Genomic DNA, 21848 nt, shown 5'->3' with positions numbered 1-21848 from the left:
TATGGGTTTGCAGATATTTAAAATAAATAGGTTAGGCTAATATATTTTTAGTAATGTGGCCTGCATAAAAAGTCCTTGACTAGCCTTGATACTATTCAGCAATTTTTAAATTAATTATAAATCATTGATACTGCATTGTTTGTAATAGCACATTAATAAATTCCACTCACGTTTAGTATTCCCTTGCTTTGTGTGCAAAATTCCCCTTGTGCCCGTAAAAATAACCCAAGACTTCACCTGCTGAAGTCAGATGCCCATTAAATGAATGCAGGTACTACAATTTGACTATGTATTTTTGATTCATAGGGAAGTTATTACAGCTTTATTAAGCATTTATTACCATTTATTGCGCTATCATGAAGTAGTGCCAGGTTATCATCAAGTTGTCCCTGGCATTACAGGAGCTACCATGCTGTGGATCATTGAATCAGCTTGATTGATTAGTACTTCCCGTAAGCCAGATCAGTGAGTGCAGAGCACCTACACATCCCTGACTTTGGACCTGCAGGCCTTGGTTTCCGTGATTCAGTGAAGAACCCATACATGACATCAGGGGAGGCGTTGTGGAGGGTAAATTGGTATCCAGAAAAAAAAAACGGTCCTTTGTTCAGGTGACACAAATCAAACGGCCTTCATTTTGTCAGGTAATTTGTTTCTTTCACGTGCTTGAGAATGTTTTCCCCTATTAGACACTGACAGGATTGTCTTCGTGAGTAATGCTTTGAAATATGTTTTTATCATGGCAGTCTTGGGTGGTGAAAGGTTTCAAGGAAAATAGCCAAAAGGGTATGGCCCTTCTGACAGACTCCTGCTTTTAGTTTCTTGGATTGTGGTGCATGGGAAAAGCTGCTTTCTCACCATGAATCAGTTTCCATTAGCACTAAGCCATCCTTTTAGATTTAAATATTTTTATGAATGTACAGTTTTCCCAAGACATTCATTTGACACAACATGTTTGATTTGGATTACTGTATCCAGTATCCTGTGACTGATCGGACTGATTGAGCCACAGGTCAAGTTGAAGCCAGCGGGATTCAAGGTGAAAACAGATCCATTCAAAGAAAAAATGATTTAAAATGATCAACGGGAAATTGAGCAGAGAAACAATATGTAATATCCACAGGCATTTAATTAAACTGTTCACTCTGAGGGTTCTTTACTGGCCTTTTAAAGCAATTATTCATGTATTTATTCCTTATGTTGAGTAAATGTGGATGGCACACTTGAAAGTCGGAGGCTCTGATTACTCCACGCATTATTTATTAATAATAAATAATACAATATTTTAAGCCATTTAATCAGTTGGTCATACTGATGCGAGATTGCATTGGAAATATAAGTTCATTTTATAACTAATTTGTATTTACAATCTCTTGATGGTAGAATGCTGATTTAAAGTTATTTAAAAACGTCACTTATAAAGCAAGATGGTATTGTATTATCCCAAAAGGAATGTGAAACGGGTCATTAAACGGGTGTTAAAAACAGGATGATAATATCTGCAAGAACCATGTGTGCTGACATTAAATGCCGGAAGAACAGAAGAGAATTCAGGTTAAAACAGAATATGAAAATGCCAAAGTAATAATCAAAGAGGTCACACAAGGATCAGACAAATATATATGGCATGGATATTGGCAGGCGATTCACACTGGCACTGGGGAGACTGAGACGAGAAAAGAAATATATTTTTCAGACAAAACAGATGAGTGTATCAGTAGATTGTGCTTCAAGGGGAGGAAGCTGAGAGTCTGAAGATAATGGTATGAAGATTGAAGGAGCAGCAGTCACAGTGATGAGCAAGAAAAAGGGTTTGAAGTGGCAGTGAGGAGCAAAGGGGGGTAACTGGGCAACAGAGCGTGTGGATCATGTAATTTATATCAGCAAGATCCTCAAACTTAGAGGCTTTTCAAAGGACTGTGATTAATTGCTTTCTGGTTAGCTGGATAAATTCATTATTTGTATATAAGAAAAGCAAAGAATTTTAAGAAGTGAAAGAGAAGAGAAGCTAGCAAAGTTAATAGAAGGATAGAACGGCAAGCTTAAAAATTGATTTGTAATACGAAAGCACATACATTACCAACTTTTTCTCTCTTGCTCTCTCTCTCTTTCTCTTTCTCTCTCAATTTTGATATCACTGAGCATTTTTCTATGTACCTGACTGGGGCAATACCTTCTTTCTTGTGTTATGCAGGCATCTGGTTTTCTGTTTTCTTTGCAGAATGCAATAGCATTGAATATGCTGTGCTTGCATCTTTTGGTTAAACAAACATTCCCTCCAAGGCATTGATTGTAATTAGCTCAATGTACATGAGGAGAATGGTAAAAGGTTAAGCTATAACATGAAAAGGTCAGGACTATTCAAACTGTAAATGCCTTCAAAATTCCTTGTTGATATTTTGTTTCATTATATTTAAAATGATACTCTAAAAACTGGGTCTTGCTGTTTTAAACTCGGGGAGAAGGGCAATATTAATATTACTGGTTGGCAGGCTTCAGAATATGGAGTATAGAGGTGTTTAACTGAGGTGGGGAAATATTATGAATGGGAGCATTATTCAAGGTTTTATTCAGTTAATTCATATTGAGAGCACATACTCTGTAGAAGAATTTACGAGGATAGATTCCATTATTCCTCAGTTTGATTCACATTCTAATGTGCAGTTGTAACACGCATTATTCAAATCTCTGCGGCCTCGATTTGAAATACCAGTCTGCTCTCTTTCCCTCCAGTAATATGATTGATCCAATCTCGGCTTGTTAAGGCATCTTAACGAGGCAAGGAATCAACAACGGCGCCTTCTTACCGATATAATTGCAGCCCCCTGAAGTCGTCATTTACCAGCTCAAATAGAGGGTGCGGTGCTTCAGCTAATCAAGTGACTCAGCCTTTTCCCTCATAATCTGTCTTCCTGTTGAGGACAGACACTCTCCGAGGGCTGGGATGTGGGAGTGGGAAGGGGATTGAGCATCTGTTGAGGGGTGCATGCTGAGTGAATGAAGGATGGTGATCTTTGAACTCTCATCATTTTGCTCTTTCCCTGCCCGTCTCTCTCCCCACCTCCCTGTCTCACCCCCCTCAGGAGAGGAAGCTTTGTGCCCACCCCTTCATTGAGATCTACCAGGGTAATATGATCCATTTCATGGGCCCTCTAGCGCGCCAGAGTGACTTCTATGTCCCCGAGCTGCGGGAGGAGTGGAGACAGAAGGACAGTGAAGATTCAGAGGAGGACAGAAGGACGGACATCACAGGTATGAGGCCCACCCCCACAGCTTTATCCATCCCCTACTGCTAGTCTCTGTCCCCGTCTTATGCCCCTTCATCCACTCCTCCTCATGGAATGAATATTCGGAAAACATGCACAATTTTTTTTTTTACCGTGGAATGAGTTTTTTTTAAAGAAAGGGCTACGCACAGGTAATGTGGAGGCAGGCTGTTGCGGCGGTGCGTGTGGGTGTGCGTGGGTTTGCGAGCATCAGGCTGAGGATATTGCTTTCCCCTCCTCTGCCCCCCCGGACACACATTAACCTCCTCTAAAAATCACCGCTTTTTTCTTTACAATTTCAGTAAAATGCCAGTGAGAAAAATCTTATTAACTTTTTTACTGAGCTAAAGCCATGCATATAAAGTCAGCTTCCAGCAAAGTGAACCATGTGACTGCCAGCTTCTTCATTGGCTGCAGGGTGGAGTGGTGATTAAGGTTTAAGACTTAGCACCTCGTAAGTGCTAGTTCGGCCCTTGAGCCAAGGCACTGAACTGGAATTGTGTCTGTAAATGTCCAGTTGTGTAATCTCATAGAAAATTAAATGTAGGCCATGCAAGCTGTCCCTGGACAAGGCTTTCTGCTAACCAAATGATCAATGTAAATAATGTCCAAGCATACATCAACACAGAAACTCCATTTCTGTCCTTATACATCATTCCAATTATACAAAAAAGAAAGGACCCTTAATAATTTGGACCGAAAATGGTTTTGGGCTCACCTTGTGAGGTGAAGCAGTGCAAGTTTAGCTTTTGTCGGTCAGCGGTTCGCAGTCAGTGTCCCTGCCGTTTCCCGTGGAGGTGCGACCGCCTGTGTTGCCGGTGGAAACAACCTGCTGGTGTGCTCTGGACGGCAGGGCGATCTGACAAGGCAGTGCTGACTCAGGCATACGGCGAGTTGATTAGACGCTGGCAACTTTAACGGAGGGCAAAGATGTTGTGAAATGTATTTTTCCAGTTGCTGCCCCCGGTATTGATCGCGTCAGTCAGCCGCTACGCGACACCGTGTAATTGCCTTGTCGCCGTGAATACGTCTCACTCGTGAGTCACTAATCAAACGCTAAGAATTACCTCGCCGTGGTTATTTAGCCTGACAGGGCTTGTGAGAAACATAAAACCCCAGTTAGTAGAGGGGAGGTGGTGACTTTGTCAGTAAGCAAATCATTTAATAGGAGGATTGTGACAGAAGATATTGACCAAATTAATATGTTGTGCTGACTGAGCTGAGTGGCTTGTGGTGGGGATTACAGGCTTTTCTTTCCTCTTAAAATCGTTTTTAATAAATGTAGATGGTTTTTCAACTAGCAACCAAAGATAAGACCTATTATTCCCATTGCTGTGCCAATGGGAGATGCAGTATGAAGTGGTGGTGTTTTGAATAGAATCATTGAACATTGAATCCTGTACAACATGACAAGTGGTTCCATCTTTATTGCTGTTCCACAGACACAGGTAAACCCATGTATGTTCAAATTTAAATATTATTAATATAGTACAATCAGAAGAATCTGTTTGTCGTGCTTTACGGTTGGGTTGAGGCATGAAGTCCCCACTCTAGGATTTATTTAGCCTAAAGGAACAGTTTTTCATTGCAGGTCTTTCTGCATTTAAGTAGATTTTTAATTAAGCCGGTTGTCACCCCATTACTAGAGACGCTATTTGTATGTCGTTAATACATTATTTAGTCATTACGGTAGCCAGAGAAAACTGTGTTTTCTGCTTGTTGTACCATTGTTTGTTGTTCAAGGCTAACTGCGACACCATTTAGATTGAACCAGGCCCTCAGAAAACCACTGTATTTCAGGTCATGTTCTGTGGCAATTATTTGAAATAAATTAGGTGTGGAACTGTAACAGAAAACCCATGTCCTGCAAACACCTCATATATGAATCCCCATTCCTGAGGAAGTTGTGGAATTCCCCGTTGGGTATTCTCTTCCCTCTCAGGGAATCATCCATCTAAAGCAACTATAGCATGAACACAAAGATAGCAGTAATACATTTCTACTGGTAGTAATGCTGTTATACGAGGATATGTCTACATAGAGTGCTCTGGGTGCTTGAGCCATTTTTCTAACGGTGCGTCAGGAGATGCCCATCTGAGCTCTGCTGTCACTCACTTGACAAATGGTGATATCAGCTGGGGTACACTGATAAGAGTGAGAATAACTGTGAATGGAATGCTGTTACATGACATTTTATAGGAGCCAGATATCCTGAAGGCTTTCAGCTGTACTGCCATGGATTGATCTGAAGTCACTCATCTAGAATTTTGAGTAGTTCCTCAACACCTGTCAAAAAACTTCCACAGTACAATTTGGATGAGTTTTTTTGTCTTTAGATATGATTTGGTTCACTTCCATTCGGTTTTCATTGCCAGTGTATCATTTTTTTTTTTTTACAATGGTACATTTTTTGGACATTATTACATTCACTGAGCACCCACAAATCATTTTTACTTTGAGGTTAAATATGTGGGCACTTTTATATTGAATGCATCATGGGTCAGAAAGCTCGAGGAATTTCTCAGAGCGAAGTCTGCTGGAAGTCATTTTGTATTTCGTATTTGGATTGTTAAGCTTTCTACCCTGTCCTATCAAGCTCTTTATGGTGCCTCGGTGTTGTCCCGAACCTGCTCAGTGTCACAGAGGTGAATTATGGGCAGGAGAGGAGAGATCAAGGAGCTCCTACGGACCGTGTGCAGGCAGGAAGGCGCGATTCCTCATTATAGCCAAACGGCTTGTCAGCTGTGACACAGATGTGAGCATGAGGCACTGGGAGGTACGATACACACCTGCGAAGAGCGGTCAGGGTCTTCAAGTGGCCGTGCCCTGACGGACGGAAGAGGGCGAGAACTGAGAGATACGTTTTCATGTTTTGCCACTTTTATTGCCACTTTCTTCCCCCCCAACCCCTTTCTTTTTTCCCATCTCCTCGCTGTTTCTTGAGATCACAGCACATTCAGACAGCCCAAACTGTTTTCCAGCACTGGATCTGTCTCGGACATTATTTGCCTTGACGCTTTTAAATGCCAACTGGTCAGGGGACTTCTGTGACTAAAATATATTTAAAAGACCATAGGCCTTTTCCTGAGTTTCTGAGGCAATATAGAAATTACAAACACATCAATTAGAGCTGTCAAAGTATACCTGAAAAGTGATTAACCGAGAGACTGCCATTGGGAGATAGCAGAGTTCAGCAGTTAATGCATTGCAATGCACATAAGATAACTCCCGTCCTGACGCAGTGTTGCTCTGGCATATTAAGGAGAACTCGACTCAGAGAACCCTCATCATTTCCAGACAGTGAAATTGTACCTCCTGTGATCTGGATTTAAATGATCTTTTCATGATAGTTCAATGTAGGCTTTCTCATGCAAATGCTTGATAATACTTGGATAGAATAACTTGAAATATGATATATTGCGTTTGTTATTGTATTTGTCGTACAGATTTAATATATTTTTACATCACGTGGATTTAAATCTAATGCAGGGAACTGGTTGCTGCTCTGTAGGCAGTCCACATAGGGAAATTTCTTCCTGCCTGTCCATTGCGTTCCACATGCATATAAGCAGGTGCTGTCCAGAATATCGGAGTGAATCCAGCCCTGTTCACCTGCCCTCTGGCAGTCTGTCCAAACCCACTGTGCCACACTGTGTCTCAAATCAGCATATTTCCAGTGCATTTACAACAACAGCAGGAGGTTCGTTTTGCGGAGGTGTATGCGTGAGATACTATATTCATTTTGCTGATGCTCTTATTCAGAATGACGTAAAGCTACTCTAAGTGCAAACAGATGTTTGACTTTTTGAGGAATATGCGGTATGCATTTAGTATGTATTCAATCGTAGTGACACATTATGCCCATATGTATTCTCTTGCCCAGTCGCTTACCTGTGAATACTGTATACTGAAGTACTGTATAGTACTTAAGGTTAAGCAGTTATATTTAAATGACTAATTATTGAGAATAACCATGTACATTTTCTTATTGGCTACAAAAAAGAATCCCTATATTTGCCCATATGTGAAATAAAAAACTATGATAGAAGAAAATAGTTTTCATTGCTCAGGAAGGCCCACTATATTCAATTATATAGTCATAAACTGAACCACGTTAGAATACCAACAAATGTCAGCTAGTATTGGAACTTAAAGCTGAAAAGGAACTATACTTCAGTGAAATGCAGTATCTTGTCAATGTTTGGTTTCATATCTACATTTTCATACAAATGTTTCCCGATATGATGGGATTATTTTCAAAATGAGTCCTTCATTTACTGTTGTATCAGCTTCGAGAAGGTGATAAGTATGGGCTTTTTTTCTGTTGGAAGTGGCTACTGGCCCATTCATTTTCATTCAGTAGCCCAATGGTCTTATTAGACAAGCTTAGATTAGTTGGAAACTGTAACATCAATAAGACTGAAGAGGAATTAAGATTTAATTTAAATTTAATGTGTGTTTTAATTCCTGACTCTGAGGGAGAGGCTAACTGGTGAGGAATTATGATTTCATTTGAGGTGTGTGTTTTAATCCTACCTCGGAAAGGAGGTCAGACTGCATGGAATGTCTTTACACACACACTCACACCTGCAGATCCTCCAGGTTCACTGTGGAACCAGTATTTGTTTGAAGCCAAAGTAAAAGCAATGTGGTGTCAGATAGGCAGGTGTGAGATCATTTAGTGTCAGGCCGGTGTTAAATCTGTTGCTCTTTCTCGTTTCGATGCATACTCCATCTTGGCTGCCATGCCCGTAATGCAGAAAAAAGTAATGCAGAAGTGACAAGCCTGTAGACCTCCTCCCCCTCGGGTCCTTGGGAAAATTGAATAAATAAACGTTAGGAAAGTGACGACTAATAAATATGCAGAAATAATACTGACAAATAGTCATTTCAGAGAGAAAGCACTGACATAGGCAAAAAATAATAATTCTGCATAAGACTTCTGAAGTTTACTGCCTTCAAACGGCAGGTTTGGCACTGTAATTTGTACCCATCCTTCAGTGGAACTCAGATGTGCTTCCACAAAAGGATGTCACGGTGCCTTTACGCCCACTGCCAGTTCCAGTTCCTTTGGAGCAGTGGTGCAATTACCATTCGGGGCATTTCCCGCTCGTTTTCCCCGGCCTCTACCACCCCTTGACCCTGCACATTTTTTGAAATCTATTGCGGCTGTACTCTGACCTTAGCTTGCTGCGTCTTGTGTCCCTGAGCCCTGTTGCCATGGCCATGATTGCATCCCGAGAGGGACACCGGCTGATGACCAGGACCCAGGTTATGAGTCAGTACGCCATAGCCTGTGCTCCCAAGAGTTTCTAATAGGGCAGTTCTCCCAGGCAGGGAGAGAGGTTCACAGGGTCACCCATCCTAAATTGGCCTTTGCTCATTCCCGCTCTGCGCAGGCAGTAGGAAAGAGGGGTATAATGCTGCTATAAATGATGACTTGGCGTTGTGGGGCACACAATCATACAAAGTTATGTATTTCCCTTATGATCTCTTACTAGAAAATACCCCCATCCAAAGTAATTTACTGTCCTCTGATGGTTATGCATTAACAGCAGCAGTGGTCAATGAGAGTTGCCTCTCATCTAACTGATTTTAATATCTCAAGTAATCTTGAGATATTACATCAATGTTGGAAAAGTGCTAGGTTTGGTAGAAAGATTAGGAAGCTCTTTTGTACATGGGTGTTATGTTTAAAGCAGTGCAACACATTGTTTTTTCAGCATACGAAATATGGCATGTAGTATTACAACACACAAGTGCCAAGCAGTGATTTTAATTGAATTCCTTATGTGTTTAATTGCTTAATTGATCAATGAAGTGTCAGAAAGCTGCATGCCTGTTCTCTCACACCCTCCCCCACCCCCCAAAACAAAAGAATCTGCAAAGTAATGAATGCATGTGCCTCTGAGAACTGCTCTGGTGATAAACATGTTTGTCACTGACATGCACACTGCTGAAGTGAGCACCAGGACATTTAATATGTTTATTCATATGGTGTCCAACACACCCTCTAAACAAGTGATGACCAAGTGAAAAACAAACCAAGCTGAATTTTGGTATTTAGAGTAAACAAAGCAGGCTAAATTATGTAAGAAACACATTAAAATGTACTTCATTCAGTTTTAATTACAAATATCAATAATGTCATTTCAACAGCCTAAAATGTGGCTGTGATTAAGCTTGACAGGTCCCTCTATTATAAAGTCCCTATAGGTTGGGACTGGCTTTTGAAAATGTAATGACCTGCACTCATGATTATGTGTGTATGTTTTCATTTTTTATGGATTTTACTTGGACTCAGTGTTATTTCAGCATTCTCCATCTCGATCTCTTTAGACATCATAAATACTGAATATAATTATGTAAGGGTTACTTTTGCGAGCCAGAACAGTGTTGAGCAGATAGCATAAGTGGTGATTGTGAGTCAGTGGAGCCCAATAATATTACTTTAAATCTTGACTGCAGTGGAATTTGAGCTAGCCCATTTTAAATGCATAATTCTTTAAAAGGCTTAGTGAAATCCATTGTGTTAAACCTTTCAGGGTTACTGTGAATGAGCTCAAAAATGTATGTTGTATCCTATTATTTTGCAGTGGGTTCAGGACTTTCATTCTTTGCTGATCCTCAAGGCTATCATTCCATCATTTTCCATTATCTTTTCACAAATTGAACTGCAGAGGATATAGATCCACAAACACCCAGTGACAGCACAGCAGCTATCAGGAAAATATGGACCCAAGTCTAACAAGGAGATTGACGGGTGTGAGGAAGGACACTGCGCTTCAGCTGTAAGGGAACACCTGCTGGGAGTCTATGACTGGTTTCTTGTAAAGAGGAACACAGGGACAATGCACATAATAAGTAGACTGAGAGAACAAAATGAATAGCTTAAATTTCTTCTCGCCAGGAGAAATGTAAGAGAAGAATAGAGATGTAATTTTCTGCCATGTAAAGTCAAAGACTGGCAGTGCGCTGATTGTGCCAGCATGACGTCTTGCTGGAGCTAGAATGTCTCTTCTCATATACTGTGTGTGCGTGCATGCGTGTGCACAAATGCATGTGTGTGCATGTGTGTATACGTGTGTGTATGTGTGTATATGTGTGCGTGCGTGCATGTGTGTGTGTGTGTGTGTGCACGTGTTTGTGTGTGTAGGTGTGTGTGTTTGCGTGTATGTGTGTGTGCCACGTGCACGCCTCCCATGATGACAGCCCAGTGCTGTAGTGTGAGGATGCCAGTGTGAATACCCACTCATTCCCATCCCAGGGTCATGCTTTCTCCAGACTGAAACCCTTCAGGGATCACTGCCATATTGTCTGAGTCCCTGGAATGCAGATAAATAACACTCTACACTTCACTTACGATGAAGCCATTCATGTTCACATGCGAAAATCACAATGTACGCGATGTATTTTTAATGCAAGTCGAGTAGACTGCATATATTACAAGGCTATTGCCACTGTTGTATGTTGTCTTACATGCATATATAAGCAATAGAATACATTACATTGTAAAATTATATTAGTAGCAATAGGTGCATCCAATTACTTATTTGAAAGAAACAGTACATTATCTTTTTTCATTAATGTGTCTGCCATATATCTATGGCATATATTTTCACAAATATTTAAAATGGCTATTATGGTTTATGGTTCATACTTTATCAAAGGCTGGGGGGCTGGCTTATGATAAAAGATAAATGTTGTTACGTCTACTTTATTAGTGTTATTACTGCGTTTTGCCAGTGGTGGCTGGTCAGAGGAGGCAAGGGAGCCAACGCTTGCATAAGTTTCAAAGAGAGAAGAGAAAAAAAAACTAATAACTAAGCCCTGTTTATTGATTTTTATACCCATTATTACCATTTCATTTCATGTTTAAGAGGTTTTCTGCCGGTTTCTGCTCACTTTCGGCCTTTTAACTAGGTTTCTGTGTGGCGCTCTCCTCCCTTGAGAAGACCCATGAGTCGCTGCCAACTTTACCTGTTTTCATTATTTTCTATTCTTGGTCAGATCAAACGCTACATTAAAGTTTACGGCAGTTGGCGGATTAAATAAGGAAATGTTTGCTAGCCAGGGAGGCAGCAGTCTGAAAGGATTGTACAGTAAACCGCCTCCTCTGTGGCCTTAGCATTGAGTTAAAGCATTTATACCGTTAGTCATCCTGACGATTGACTCACTGACTGAATTTACATGTGCGAGGTATTTATAGCTTATTCACAGGCTGTCACAGCGTGTTACAGGGTAAATTACATGTGTTCTTCCCACTTCCGTTGGCAGTATTGTTTCATGTATGCAGCACTTAAGTAGATATGCATACTGCGCATTATGATAAATTAATGGATGGCTTGACAGGCAGTGAATTTGCAGAAATGTATTTGCCGTGTGATTCTATGTGGTGCATAGCTTTAAAAAATGTTCAGAGGAATTACATTAATTAAAGCAGAGCAAGATACGCCGTGGCTGCACTGTTGGTCAGCATGTGCATGTCTTTTAGCAGCTCCATTCAGCCTGAATGACCGGAAAGCTCTCTCGTATCCTATTAATCTGCAGCATATGATGTCACAGTCTTGGAATCAATTCCCTCAAATCTGAAAATAATATGACACTGGCAAAGATACGCTGTGCGGTGGGAAACATATCTGTCTTTTTCAAACAAGAATAATAAAGACCCGAGAGGCCGAACAGTATTGATTAAACCGTACAGTCTTGTTTTTTGTATGAAAGCTAATATTTTTTTCTCATGATAAATGATGTATGCATGTTCATTGTTTTGAGATAGCAGTGTCTGTTGTACAGCTGCTTGTATATGAAAACATTGTTTCCACAATCACGAACGTTGGGCTAGCAATCACTGATTGTTTAACTAGTGAATTAGGGACAGGTATTTATGGTCTTATGAGTTGATCTAAAACGGCTTCACTTGATTAACGTTAGAGGAAAAATGTAGTCTGTTAATTACCCAGCTACCTATGGAGTCACCTTAAGAGTTACTTGTCCCTGAGGTAAATATATTGTCACTAAAAACCTAACTTGGATAGTTATAATCACACTCTGCTGGATGTACAGGTATTAATGTCAAATATTAATGTCTTTGCATATGGCATCCCCACTGAAACCTTGCACCACTATATAATGCAAAAAGTAGCCTAGAACAACAAACATGTACATTGCATGTTGGACAGGAGTGAAAATTGTACAAAAACAGGCTGCTGATATATTGTCATGAATATTTATACTCATACTCTACTTCAGTGATGAACTGGCATTGAATGCCTGCTGTGTGAATGGTACTTGTCGTCTTATTGAAAGCATCATTGTTCCATTGTGCAGCTGAACACTGCTGTTCATTGTACTGACTGTGCTCTGTCTGTATGAGCTGGACCCCTCTCATGCTTTGTCTGGCTCAGTCGGTGGACTGCAGATTGAAAAGAAGCAATGGCTGGCCGTACATGTTCTGGAGGGGAATGTGTGCTTGTCTGCACTCACCTGGCATTGGACATCATACTAATGAGTCTGGCTTATGAATATGAGTATGCATTCCAACATGGAGAAAAGGCATTAAAAGGCTTAAGTGAATTACTAATTACAGATTTTCAGCCAAAGTACGAAAGATAAAGATTTATGATGACCTCATTTCAAAGTTAAATAGTGCAAAATTCTATAGGCTACCTAAGTGTACAATTAAATTTACAATTAGGATGTATGTTGATCAGGTGTGGTTTACCTGTTATGCGGTAAGTGCTGGTATAAACATAAGGATAATATCCCCAGCCAACTATGATTTCCTGTTGGGAAGCAGAAAATGGAGTTGAACCGCAGGCAATCATTAAATTGTTGCACCATCTGCTTCTCTGTGCTTGTTTTAGCACCCATAGGCACAACATTGGATTACCGTTGTTTTTCATTTATGATTAAAAATCACTTACGAAATATCACCTCTGAGTCCAGTCACTAGGCTGCAATGGTAGACTTTCCAGAGCTGGTGTCCAGCTGTGATGTCATGTGTGGAACCAGTGTTGTGGATGTGCAATATGAAAACCGTGAGCATGGAGAGGAGAGATGAACTGTAGCCGAAACGCAAGTAAGGAAAGAATGCTGATGTGAGACTGTAGCAGGGAGAAGCATGCTTCAGGTGTGTTGATTCAGTGTCTCCATCAAATAAAAATCCTCCAATAAAGTGTAAAGGGTCCCAATCTCCTGTGGTTAATGACCCAAAATGAGACAGGCTTGGCATGGCCTCAAGGCTTCAGACTTGCCTGGGACTATTGTCTGGAATTCTCTACCTCAAAACTGTCATGGTCCCATTTATATTGACAGTTACTGGGGTGTTGTGACGAGATCAGAATATTTTGGTCAGCACTCCCCTTAACAACAGAAAATTGTGTATTGTGTTCCCAGCCATGTCATGCCTCTAAAACTGGCATCCATCACCTTTCTGTGTGGCCTCTGGCATAACAGATTATGGCTCTGAAATAGACTAATGCTTGTGGAGAACTGTACCTGCACTTCAACCATGAACCACAGAAATCGAGATGGGCCACAATCCTATTAGCCATCTGAGTCCTCTACCTCTTGGCATTCTGTGTCCCTGACCTTATGATTGCATTGCAATAAACTTGCTAAACAAGTATCTTGGTATATGGCGATATCTAACTGAATGGCAGCTCAATTCATGCAATGACCAGGATTCTTTAGGCCTCTTGTAGTGCATCTCCCCACTCACTGAGATTTAATCAACAATGTACATATCAGTTTATATTAGTTTTCGTGATGCTCCCTCACAAGATATGATGATTTCTATGATTTTTTTGATGTATGATTTCTGTATTTCCATCCAGTGCAAGTTAAAGGCATACTATGCATGATTTTTACCTTTAAAATATTTATAAAACAGTGATGCTCAGTCATATCTATGATGCACTGTCAATATTCATGCTCCTTTGCTGTGTGTCTTCTTCCAAGGTGTGCTTGGGACATTTTTGGGTGTGGTGCTACAGAGTGGTGGCATCAGGTTTCAGTGGAGAATTTGTAAATAGCTGGCTACTGCAATAACGGAGGTGAGGAAGCAGAAGTACAGCAAAGTGAAACAAGCCAACAGGCCTTGTTCAAAAACCAGTCAGTCTTGGCATAGCTTTTCTTTGATGGCGACAGCTATTGAAAAACAGAAATATGAAAATAAAAACGGTATAAAAATGTATATAAGATATAAAAATGATGGTGAATGGGTGGGGCTGAGGACAGAGATTTATTTGATTGTAACAAAACCTCAGCAAGGCTAAAAATCCTGCATAGCATGTCTTTAAGTTCACCTGTGTGTGAACCAAATTAAGTCATTATTTGCTTATTCTTTGCAAATAATGACTTCATTTGTTTTTATAATTTTTCAAACTCATTAAAAAACATTTTTGAAAACTCTACTGAGATGCACAGATTCATGCTTGGAGAGAATCCGTCTGTCAAGGTGCCAGCTCTCTGTGTAAGTCTGCTTCAGGCTTGGCAGAGCACTCCCTGGGTTGCTCTACATGCATTTATATAGTGAGAATACCAGAGAATTGGTTGTCAAGTGAACTCATACCCTTTTATGGATAAATGTTGCCCTCTGTTTTTCTATGGTCACCATTCATTAAAAATGTAAAAGCACAGAAGAGTCCATGCAACATCGAGCTTGGACTAAGTACAATTGTTTGTTTTGTTTTGTCCAACACAGTTGCAAACTGTAATTCTCTCAATAGTTTCCAGTGACACATGCGTCAAACCCCTATCCATGTGATCTTTGGTTCTGCTTCTAGCACATCTGAAAGGTTTTTTTTTTTTTTTTTAAATACTTTTTTTTACAGTGTACAAAAGATCACCCTTGAATGAAAGGTCTTTTGTAAGATTACAGGAATGGCTATACGGCTTGTCCTCCAATGAACAGCCCGCGGGGGTTTTGAAGGCTTCCCTTATGAGAGTAAGACAGTGAGGGGAGATTGCTCTGCTGTGTCTGGGCTGCAGGAAATCGCTTGTTCCACGAAAAATACTTATAAGAAAGTCCAAGCACTGTCCAGGTACAGCAATATTCTGTCAAAGGTGTACTTACTGAACAGATGAGTTTGCAACAATGTCAATTTGCTTTTTAATTAACCAAATGGAATTACTTCTCACTTACAAAAGCCATGTTTTTATAATGAATCCCCATATATGGTACCAGGATCAAAGGTCATCTACTCATTCATGTGATAATAAATATATTTACAGTAATGTAATATACTGTAATGGGTAGGGAACTGAATTTACAATTCTGAGACTGTGGATTTGATTGTCACCTGGGATTGCTGTTGTACCCTTGTGTAAGGTACTTAAACTGAATTGCTTCAGTAAATAGCCAGCTGTATAAATTGATTTTTGTGAAAGAATGTAAGCTGTGTAAATCACTTTGGATTAAAGTGTCTGCTAATTGTCTGAAATGTAAATGTACTCATCCATGTTGTTTTTTGCAGCAACAAATTGTTCTCATTTGAGATTCTTGGATTGCCACCAGCCTCCTCTTAATAACTGATGGACTTTTTTGATTGATTATTGAGAGGATTTCTTCCATGCTCTCTAATCTGTCCTTGCCAATGCTTCCAGGTGCAGACTCCAACAGCGAAACCAGCTCTGTGTGTCGCATGATGTCTGGCAGCCGTGAGTCATCCTTGGCTCCGTCCTCAGTGCCTACCCTAATTCACCGGGATCAGGGATGTGGAGACCACTGGAGTGACAGGAGCTCCGACCAATCCTCCTCATCATTTGAGGAACTGGATTTAGAGCTGGTGGAGGGTCAGGAGAAGGCAGATGGGGCACCAGCTGAAGTCCCATGCAACAAAACCTTAGCAGTCACCCCAGAGGAGCGAGAGGCAGTGGCTGAGGGTGAAGAGTAAAACTAGAATGGTGAGGCTTGATTTATCTACAGACGTGTTCTGACAAGAGTATTACTGAGTTGAAACATCCAAAGGAAAGATGGTGGCTGTTGGATGGCTGGCTCACACAACCGTTTTCAGTGCAATTGTGTGCCCCTGTGTTCTGGAACTGGTTCCTTACTATGCCAGGGCCAGGCTGGGTACTGTGGCTCATAATTATTTGTGGTATCACTTAAAGAGAGGGGTTTCAGTTGGCAGGGTATTCTCTGTCACATCATGCAAGAGTAGCTCCTGTGGTGCATTAGGCAGGTAAGCAGTGCAGTGATGCAGCACATGGGCTGTGAAACTCTGCTGGGCTGCAGGGGAAAAAGAAATGACAGCTGTGATTGTGTGGTAAAATAAAAAAATATATATATTAACTCCTTTTATGTTCATCTTAATTGTTTACTCAACATCGTATCTAGTGATAAAATGTTGAGTAAGCTGGTTTCACAGCTATCTTGTTTTATTTTCTCTCAACCAGCTAAAACACTAGCTAACAAAAACTTCTAACTTCTTAGTTACAGTAACAATGCAGTCATCCATTTTAAATTTTAAGCTATCTAACTAGATAGCTAACTATCTAAAGGCTTGAGCTTCTAGATAGCTATGGAACTTTGTTTAGAACCTAAAAAGTATTTATAGCTGGCTTTAAAAAAAGCTAGACAACCTGATATCTAGCTGCCACTTTTCTATTCCAAGCAACTAACAAGTAATGCTTTATTAGTTTTACTATCATCTTTATTTCCATTATACTTGACCACACCAAAACACAAGTTATAGCTAACATAGCATAACCGCCCTGAAGTAGTACCTCCAAAAGAAATGCTTTCTATATAAATAAATAAAATAAATACCCTTGACGAGGGTAGCTCTATCCTTTCTTCAGTTATAGCCTATAAGAACATGTTTTTCCATTGGTGTGGTTTTGGGTTTTAATGACAGGGACCATTATCAATTACCTCAAATACCAGTGGCCTATGAAAGCATAGGCTTTCTTCTAAATAGACTGACAGAGGAGAATGTTGCTGACATGATCATTATAAATCCCTTATATTTTGCACAGTTTTCTTTTGAATTTTATCTATGTTCTTATCACCATTTATCAATTCATAAATATAAAAAAGGTCTGTTCTTTTCCCATACTTGATAAAATACCCTACACTTTTTTGGATTTTGTTGATAATCATTGAAGGCAATATACTACAAAAATGTCCCATAATATCTTTGGGGTACATATCATGGAAGAGGTTAAGGGATGTTACTCAGGTTTATGTTTAGTTTTTGAATACCGATAATATTTTTAGTCTTTAAAAAAATACTTGTATTGTTTTTTGTTCACGTGTTCTGATGCATGTTCATGTATTTACTGGTTACAGATTTTGATGAGATATAGACTCACTGAGTTCTTTACATTTCAATAACTTCAGACAAAGCAATGGTTGTGTTACAATACCAAGTAGTCATTCTGTCAAGTAACATAAGGACAGTATAGTCAGGACTGTAAAACATATCTCTATTGATAATTCTATGAGGGAAAATATAATGCCTTTTTTAGTATTTTGGCATATTTCTCCTGTGATAGAGATATACTTATTTCTATATAAGTAAAAGTTTAATCGGATATCTATGTACGGTCTACAGTAAGTTAATTCATAGGCAAAGATTTTGTCTTGTTTGTTTCCATCACATTTTTGTTATTGTTATATCGATAAAAAACTGTCAGACTTTGTAACAAACAACTGTGGATCTTTCTCAATGATGTTCATTCTTACTTGAAAAGCCATTGAGTGTTGGGGTGTTCAGAGGTACTTGTGGATTGTTAATCTGTTTTCTTTTATTTTGTAGTATCATATTGGAATTTACTGACATGTTTTGATGTTTGGCCTGTCAGTGGTGACAGACTGATATAAAGGGTAAGATGCCATGTTGAGATAGTTGCTAACTAATAAAATGAATTTGCATTGCGAAATCAAACAAACCTATTACATGTCCTTCATTGCTTATTTGACTGCCTGACCCAGGCCCAGAAACATGACTGTAGCCTAAAAGAAACTGCCACTCATTAAACATTTACATTTAACAGCATATGGGTTTCCATAGGTTATTCAGGTTACTGTAAAAACTATATATCAGACATGGTCATATCAGGGGTGGAACAGTCTGAATTATAGGCTATTCAATACAGTGATTTATTGGCTTGAGGAACCAAAGCAATGTTGATAAAGAAATCAGGTAAAACTTTAACTCTACAAATTTGTAACAATTTTTTAATATTTACATTTACCTCAGTCCTAAACAGCTGTTATTTTATTAAACTTTTTTATACTTGTTTAGAAATTTCCAAGAACTAAGAAACAAACTTGCATGAACTCAGACAACTTGCTTATTTTAACTTTTCAACACCTGTGCTTCTCTTAGGTACTCAAGCCAACACCCATCTTTTGAAGTGTCCAGTTAAATATTGGCATTGATCAAAAGGAATAAAAACACAAAAAGGGGGATTTTGTGCTCATAGACACACACACACACACACACCAAATGCAACACCAGCCAACCACAATGCGTCTGCTCCTCTTTCCTTCATCGCCACCTAATGAAACAAACTAAAATAAAAAGCTTAATGAGAGCGAGTCTCATACCTGAGATGGTCAGCTCTCAACAGAGCTCAAGATTTTCACAGCTGCAACAGAGAGACGTCAACATTGCAGACATCAGTCAGATGTTCGGGACAATGGTTTGTGGTAATGTGACATATTTTACACAGGCTCCTTGCTACTAAACCACTTCTGTTTTCCCTCACAGCTGACATTCTTTGTGTAGCATTAGTCCCTGGCAAGCTACAGTATATGAAAGTGTATGAAGCGTAGATTCTCACCTCCTCTAAACACCTTCACTGAGGTGATGTGCTTCATTATGAAAGTACTGCAGCAAAACGGCAAAAAAAAATTCTGTGCTCTGTGAATTCCACAGCTTTCACTGAGCTTATAGATTGGCATCAGATGTGTGATAGGCTGAATTTCAGGCAATGTATGCCCCGTTAGAGGCAGAGTTTTAGATGTGGGAGCCATAGGCGGGGTCATTGAGGTGAAAATCTCATCAGCAGCAGCAGCACAGGCAGGGCTGCACGGGAAGGCTGGCTGTGCTGTCAGCAGGTGGCGTGAGCAGAGAACATGAGCCGTCGCTAACGCTAGAAAGAGTTTTATCATATCACGCCTGGCGCAAGAATCACAATGCTATAAAAAATAGCATCTGAGGGTATTGAGGGAAAACCTAGCGCACATTGCAAACAGGCTACTACAGACTGACCCGATGCTCCGTATGGGTTTTGAAATCAGGATGCTTCTGTTTGGGGTCACCACCTCAGGACTCAGCAATGATTTCCAAGCCATTTGGTGCTGGGAAGGCATAAAGCACAGACCATAACTCCGGGACACTGAAAACAACAGGCCATTTCTGCCAGGTTGCATGGCTGTTTCTCCCCAGTAATGCCCCTTTTTCATGGCTGGTGCTTCCGTGTGGATGGAATAAAACCTCATCCTCTGGCCACAGTTTAATAAGTTACTCTTTTTCTTCTGCCTGTGTCAGGTGTGCACTGTAGGCTTGCAAGTTTATTTCTTTCTTTCTTCTTTTCTTTCCTTCTAAGAAAGGTTTACTTACTGCTTTGTGTCAGGGTTGTACTATATACAACATAGAAAATGGTTGCTTCTACTTTTTGTTTTGTTTTAATCATCATTCTGTTCAGTGATTCAAAATACTTAGCTCCCAACGTTAACTAGTTGGACACTGTCAGATGGACACTGTTTGAACGTTGTACATCCAGCTGCCTCACTCATTCTGAACTCTTCACTGTTAAACCAGACTCATGTTGAAAAGTTGAGAGTGAAAAAGCAAAAGCAAGCCAGGTTTGCATTTTGCATTTTGCATTTTTTTTTCTTTTTTTTTTTTTTTTTGCATTTGAGCTGCAGCAAGGAAAATGTCTCAGAATGAGGAAATTAAAAAGGTGAACATTGCGTTTTTCTGTTTTCCATTTGTGTTTGGATTAAAATTATGGCAGTGACAAAGAGAAAGCAATGAATAAATTGACATTGCATTTTCATTTCTGTTTTGACAGAAATGATACGCACTAAAACAAGGAAATGAAAACCCAGATTCTTAAAAAAAAATATTCACAGTTAGAATTAATTTGAAAACTTGGGTATGGCATTTTTTTTCTTAATTTGCATTTTCTATTGATTCATAAGTAAGACCTTTCCATTAAACTGATGTTTCTGGGAAATGTCAGACTTTGAAAATAATAATAACTGAATGTCCTTGATGAGGCTGAATTATCCATCTGCTAAAAATGTTCCTGTAGACGTCTCTCTGAAATGTACAGTATAACCACAGAAACCAATTCACAGCCTTTTAGCATGCAAAGATAATTAGGACCTTTTAATTTGTTCGGTCGTACTGTGTTTTCTGCCCTGATTTGTCCTCTGTTGGTTTTTACCAGCAAAGAAAAATATCAAGTGAGTCTCCGTGAGTTTTAACAGTCTAAACAAAAACATAGATTTCAGGAGTTAATATCCCTACCTCACACTTGAGGAATGTATATGCCTCCTGCTTTGGCTGTCATAAAACATACTCCAAATAGTTTTTATTTTTGATGAGACAAATGATCATGCTAAAATGTGGAAATGTACGCCCAGCTGTAGCATGGAGCGAACGGTTTCTAACACTGGCATCCCATCTTTCGAAAGAATTATTCTTGATTTTTAATGAGCCCAAAAAGAAATGATATTTTCAACCAAGGAATGCAGACTGTTAAAATATGGATTGTATAATGATACATTGGCCTAAGCCAATGAATTAAATAGTATGAGTGAATTTTTATTGAATATCCTTTTTAAAGTCTCAGAAGGAATTCAGCATGTAAATGTATATTGTAACGATTTCAGCAAGAGACAAACCAGGCGAATCACACTTTTGAACTGTGGCACTCATTAATGCCAGAAAAATGCAGCTTTAAACACAAGCACAGGAAGCAAAGTACTGGCACTTTTCAGGGTTTCCTACAGAAATATTCACAGTGACCATTAACTTTTGTTCCTTCTGGCCTCATGTAAACAGACAGAATTTACAAACAACTTTACTTTTCCACACAATAAAGCCCCAAACTTGTGTGATTTTCTCCTTTCTCTTTCTTTTTCCTACCAATTACATCATGAATTCTGCAGTACCACAATCGATAATTATCCCCATTGGACATTTAGGTGCATCTGCCATTAACTATACGCAGGATGTGGTTGTTAGCTAGTTAGCCCACAACTGCTATGGTATTAAATATGAGAGAGACTATGTAACCCATGTTCACAACAGGTACACTAAAATGTTATAATTTAATTCTGCATGGGTCTGACCACAATAATGACTTTTATTACACATATTCCCTAATTTCATCAAGAGCCAAATTGTATATTATGCAAGCAATTTTAAAATTTTAATGTTAACAAGATACAGTCCATTATGCATTAATTTCCTCGAACCTGGAGACTTTCATAGATTTTTACTATTTTACTAATATTTAGGCTTAAATTAGAAGTCAGCTCCCAAGTGAAATATCTGGATTGGAATGATTTAAGCTTCACTACGGTTGCAATATTAAGAAATTGTCATCAGTGTT

The 21848-nt window shown here is 39.5% G+C and overlaps 1 protein-coding gene across 1 annotated transcript in view; it reads left to right on the top strand.

Annotated features, from left to right (window-relative positions):
- LOC118208196 (testis-expressed protein 264-like) overlaps positions 1-18164 on the top strand; it is a 74448-nt gene extending 56284 nt beyond the window's left edge. The window contains exons 3-4 of the mRNA XM_035382622.1: positions 3084-3252; positions 15876-18164. Of these exons, the coding sequence (XP_035238513.1) occupies positions 3084-3252; positions 15876-16165 (459 nt within the window). The 3' untranslated portion in view covers positions 16166-18164. The remainder of the gene's footprint in view (positions 1-3083; positions 3253-15875) is intronic.
- The last annotated feature ends 3684 nt before the right edge of the window (positions 18165-21848 follow it).

Source organism: Anguilla anguilla, chromosome 11 (genome assembly GCF_013347855.1).
Source record: "Anguilla anguilla isolate fAngAng1 chromosome 11, fAngAng1.pri, whole genome shotgun sequence".
Taxonomy (NCBI): domain Eukaryota; kingdom Metazoa; phylum Chordata; class Actinopteri; order Anguilliformes; family Anguillidae; genus Anguilla; species Anguilla anguilla.
This window is presented reverse-complemented; position numbering and strand designations above follow the sequence as displayed.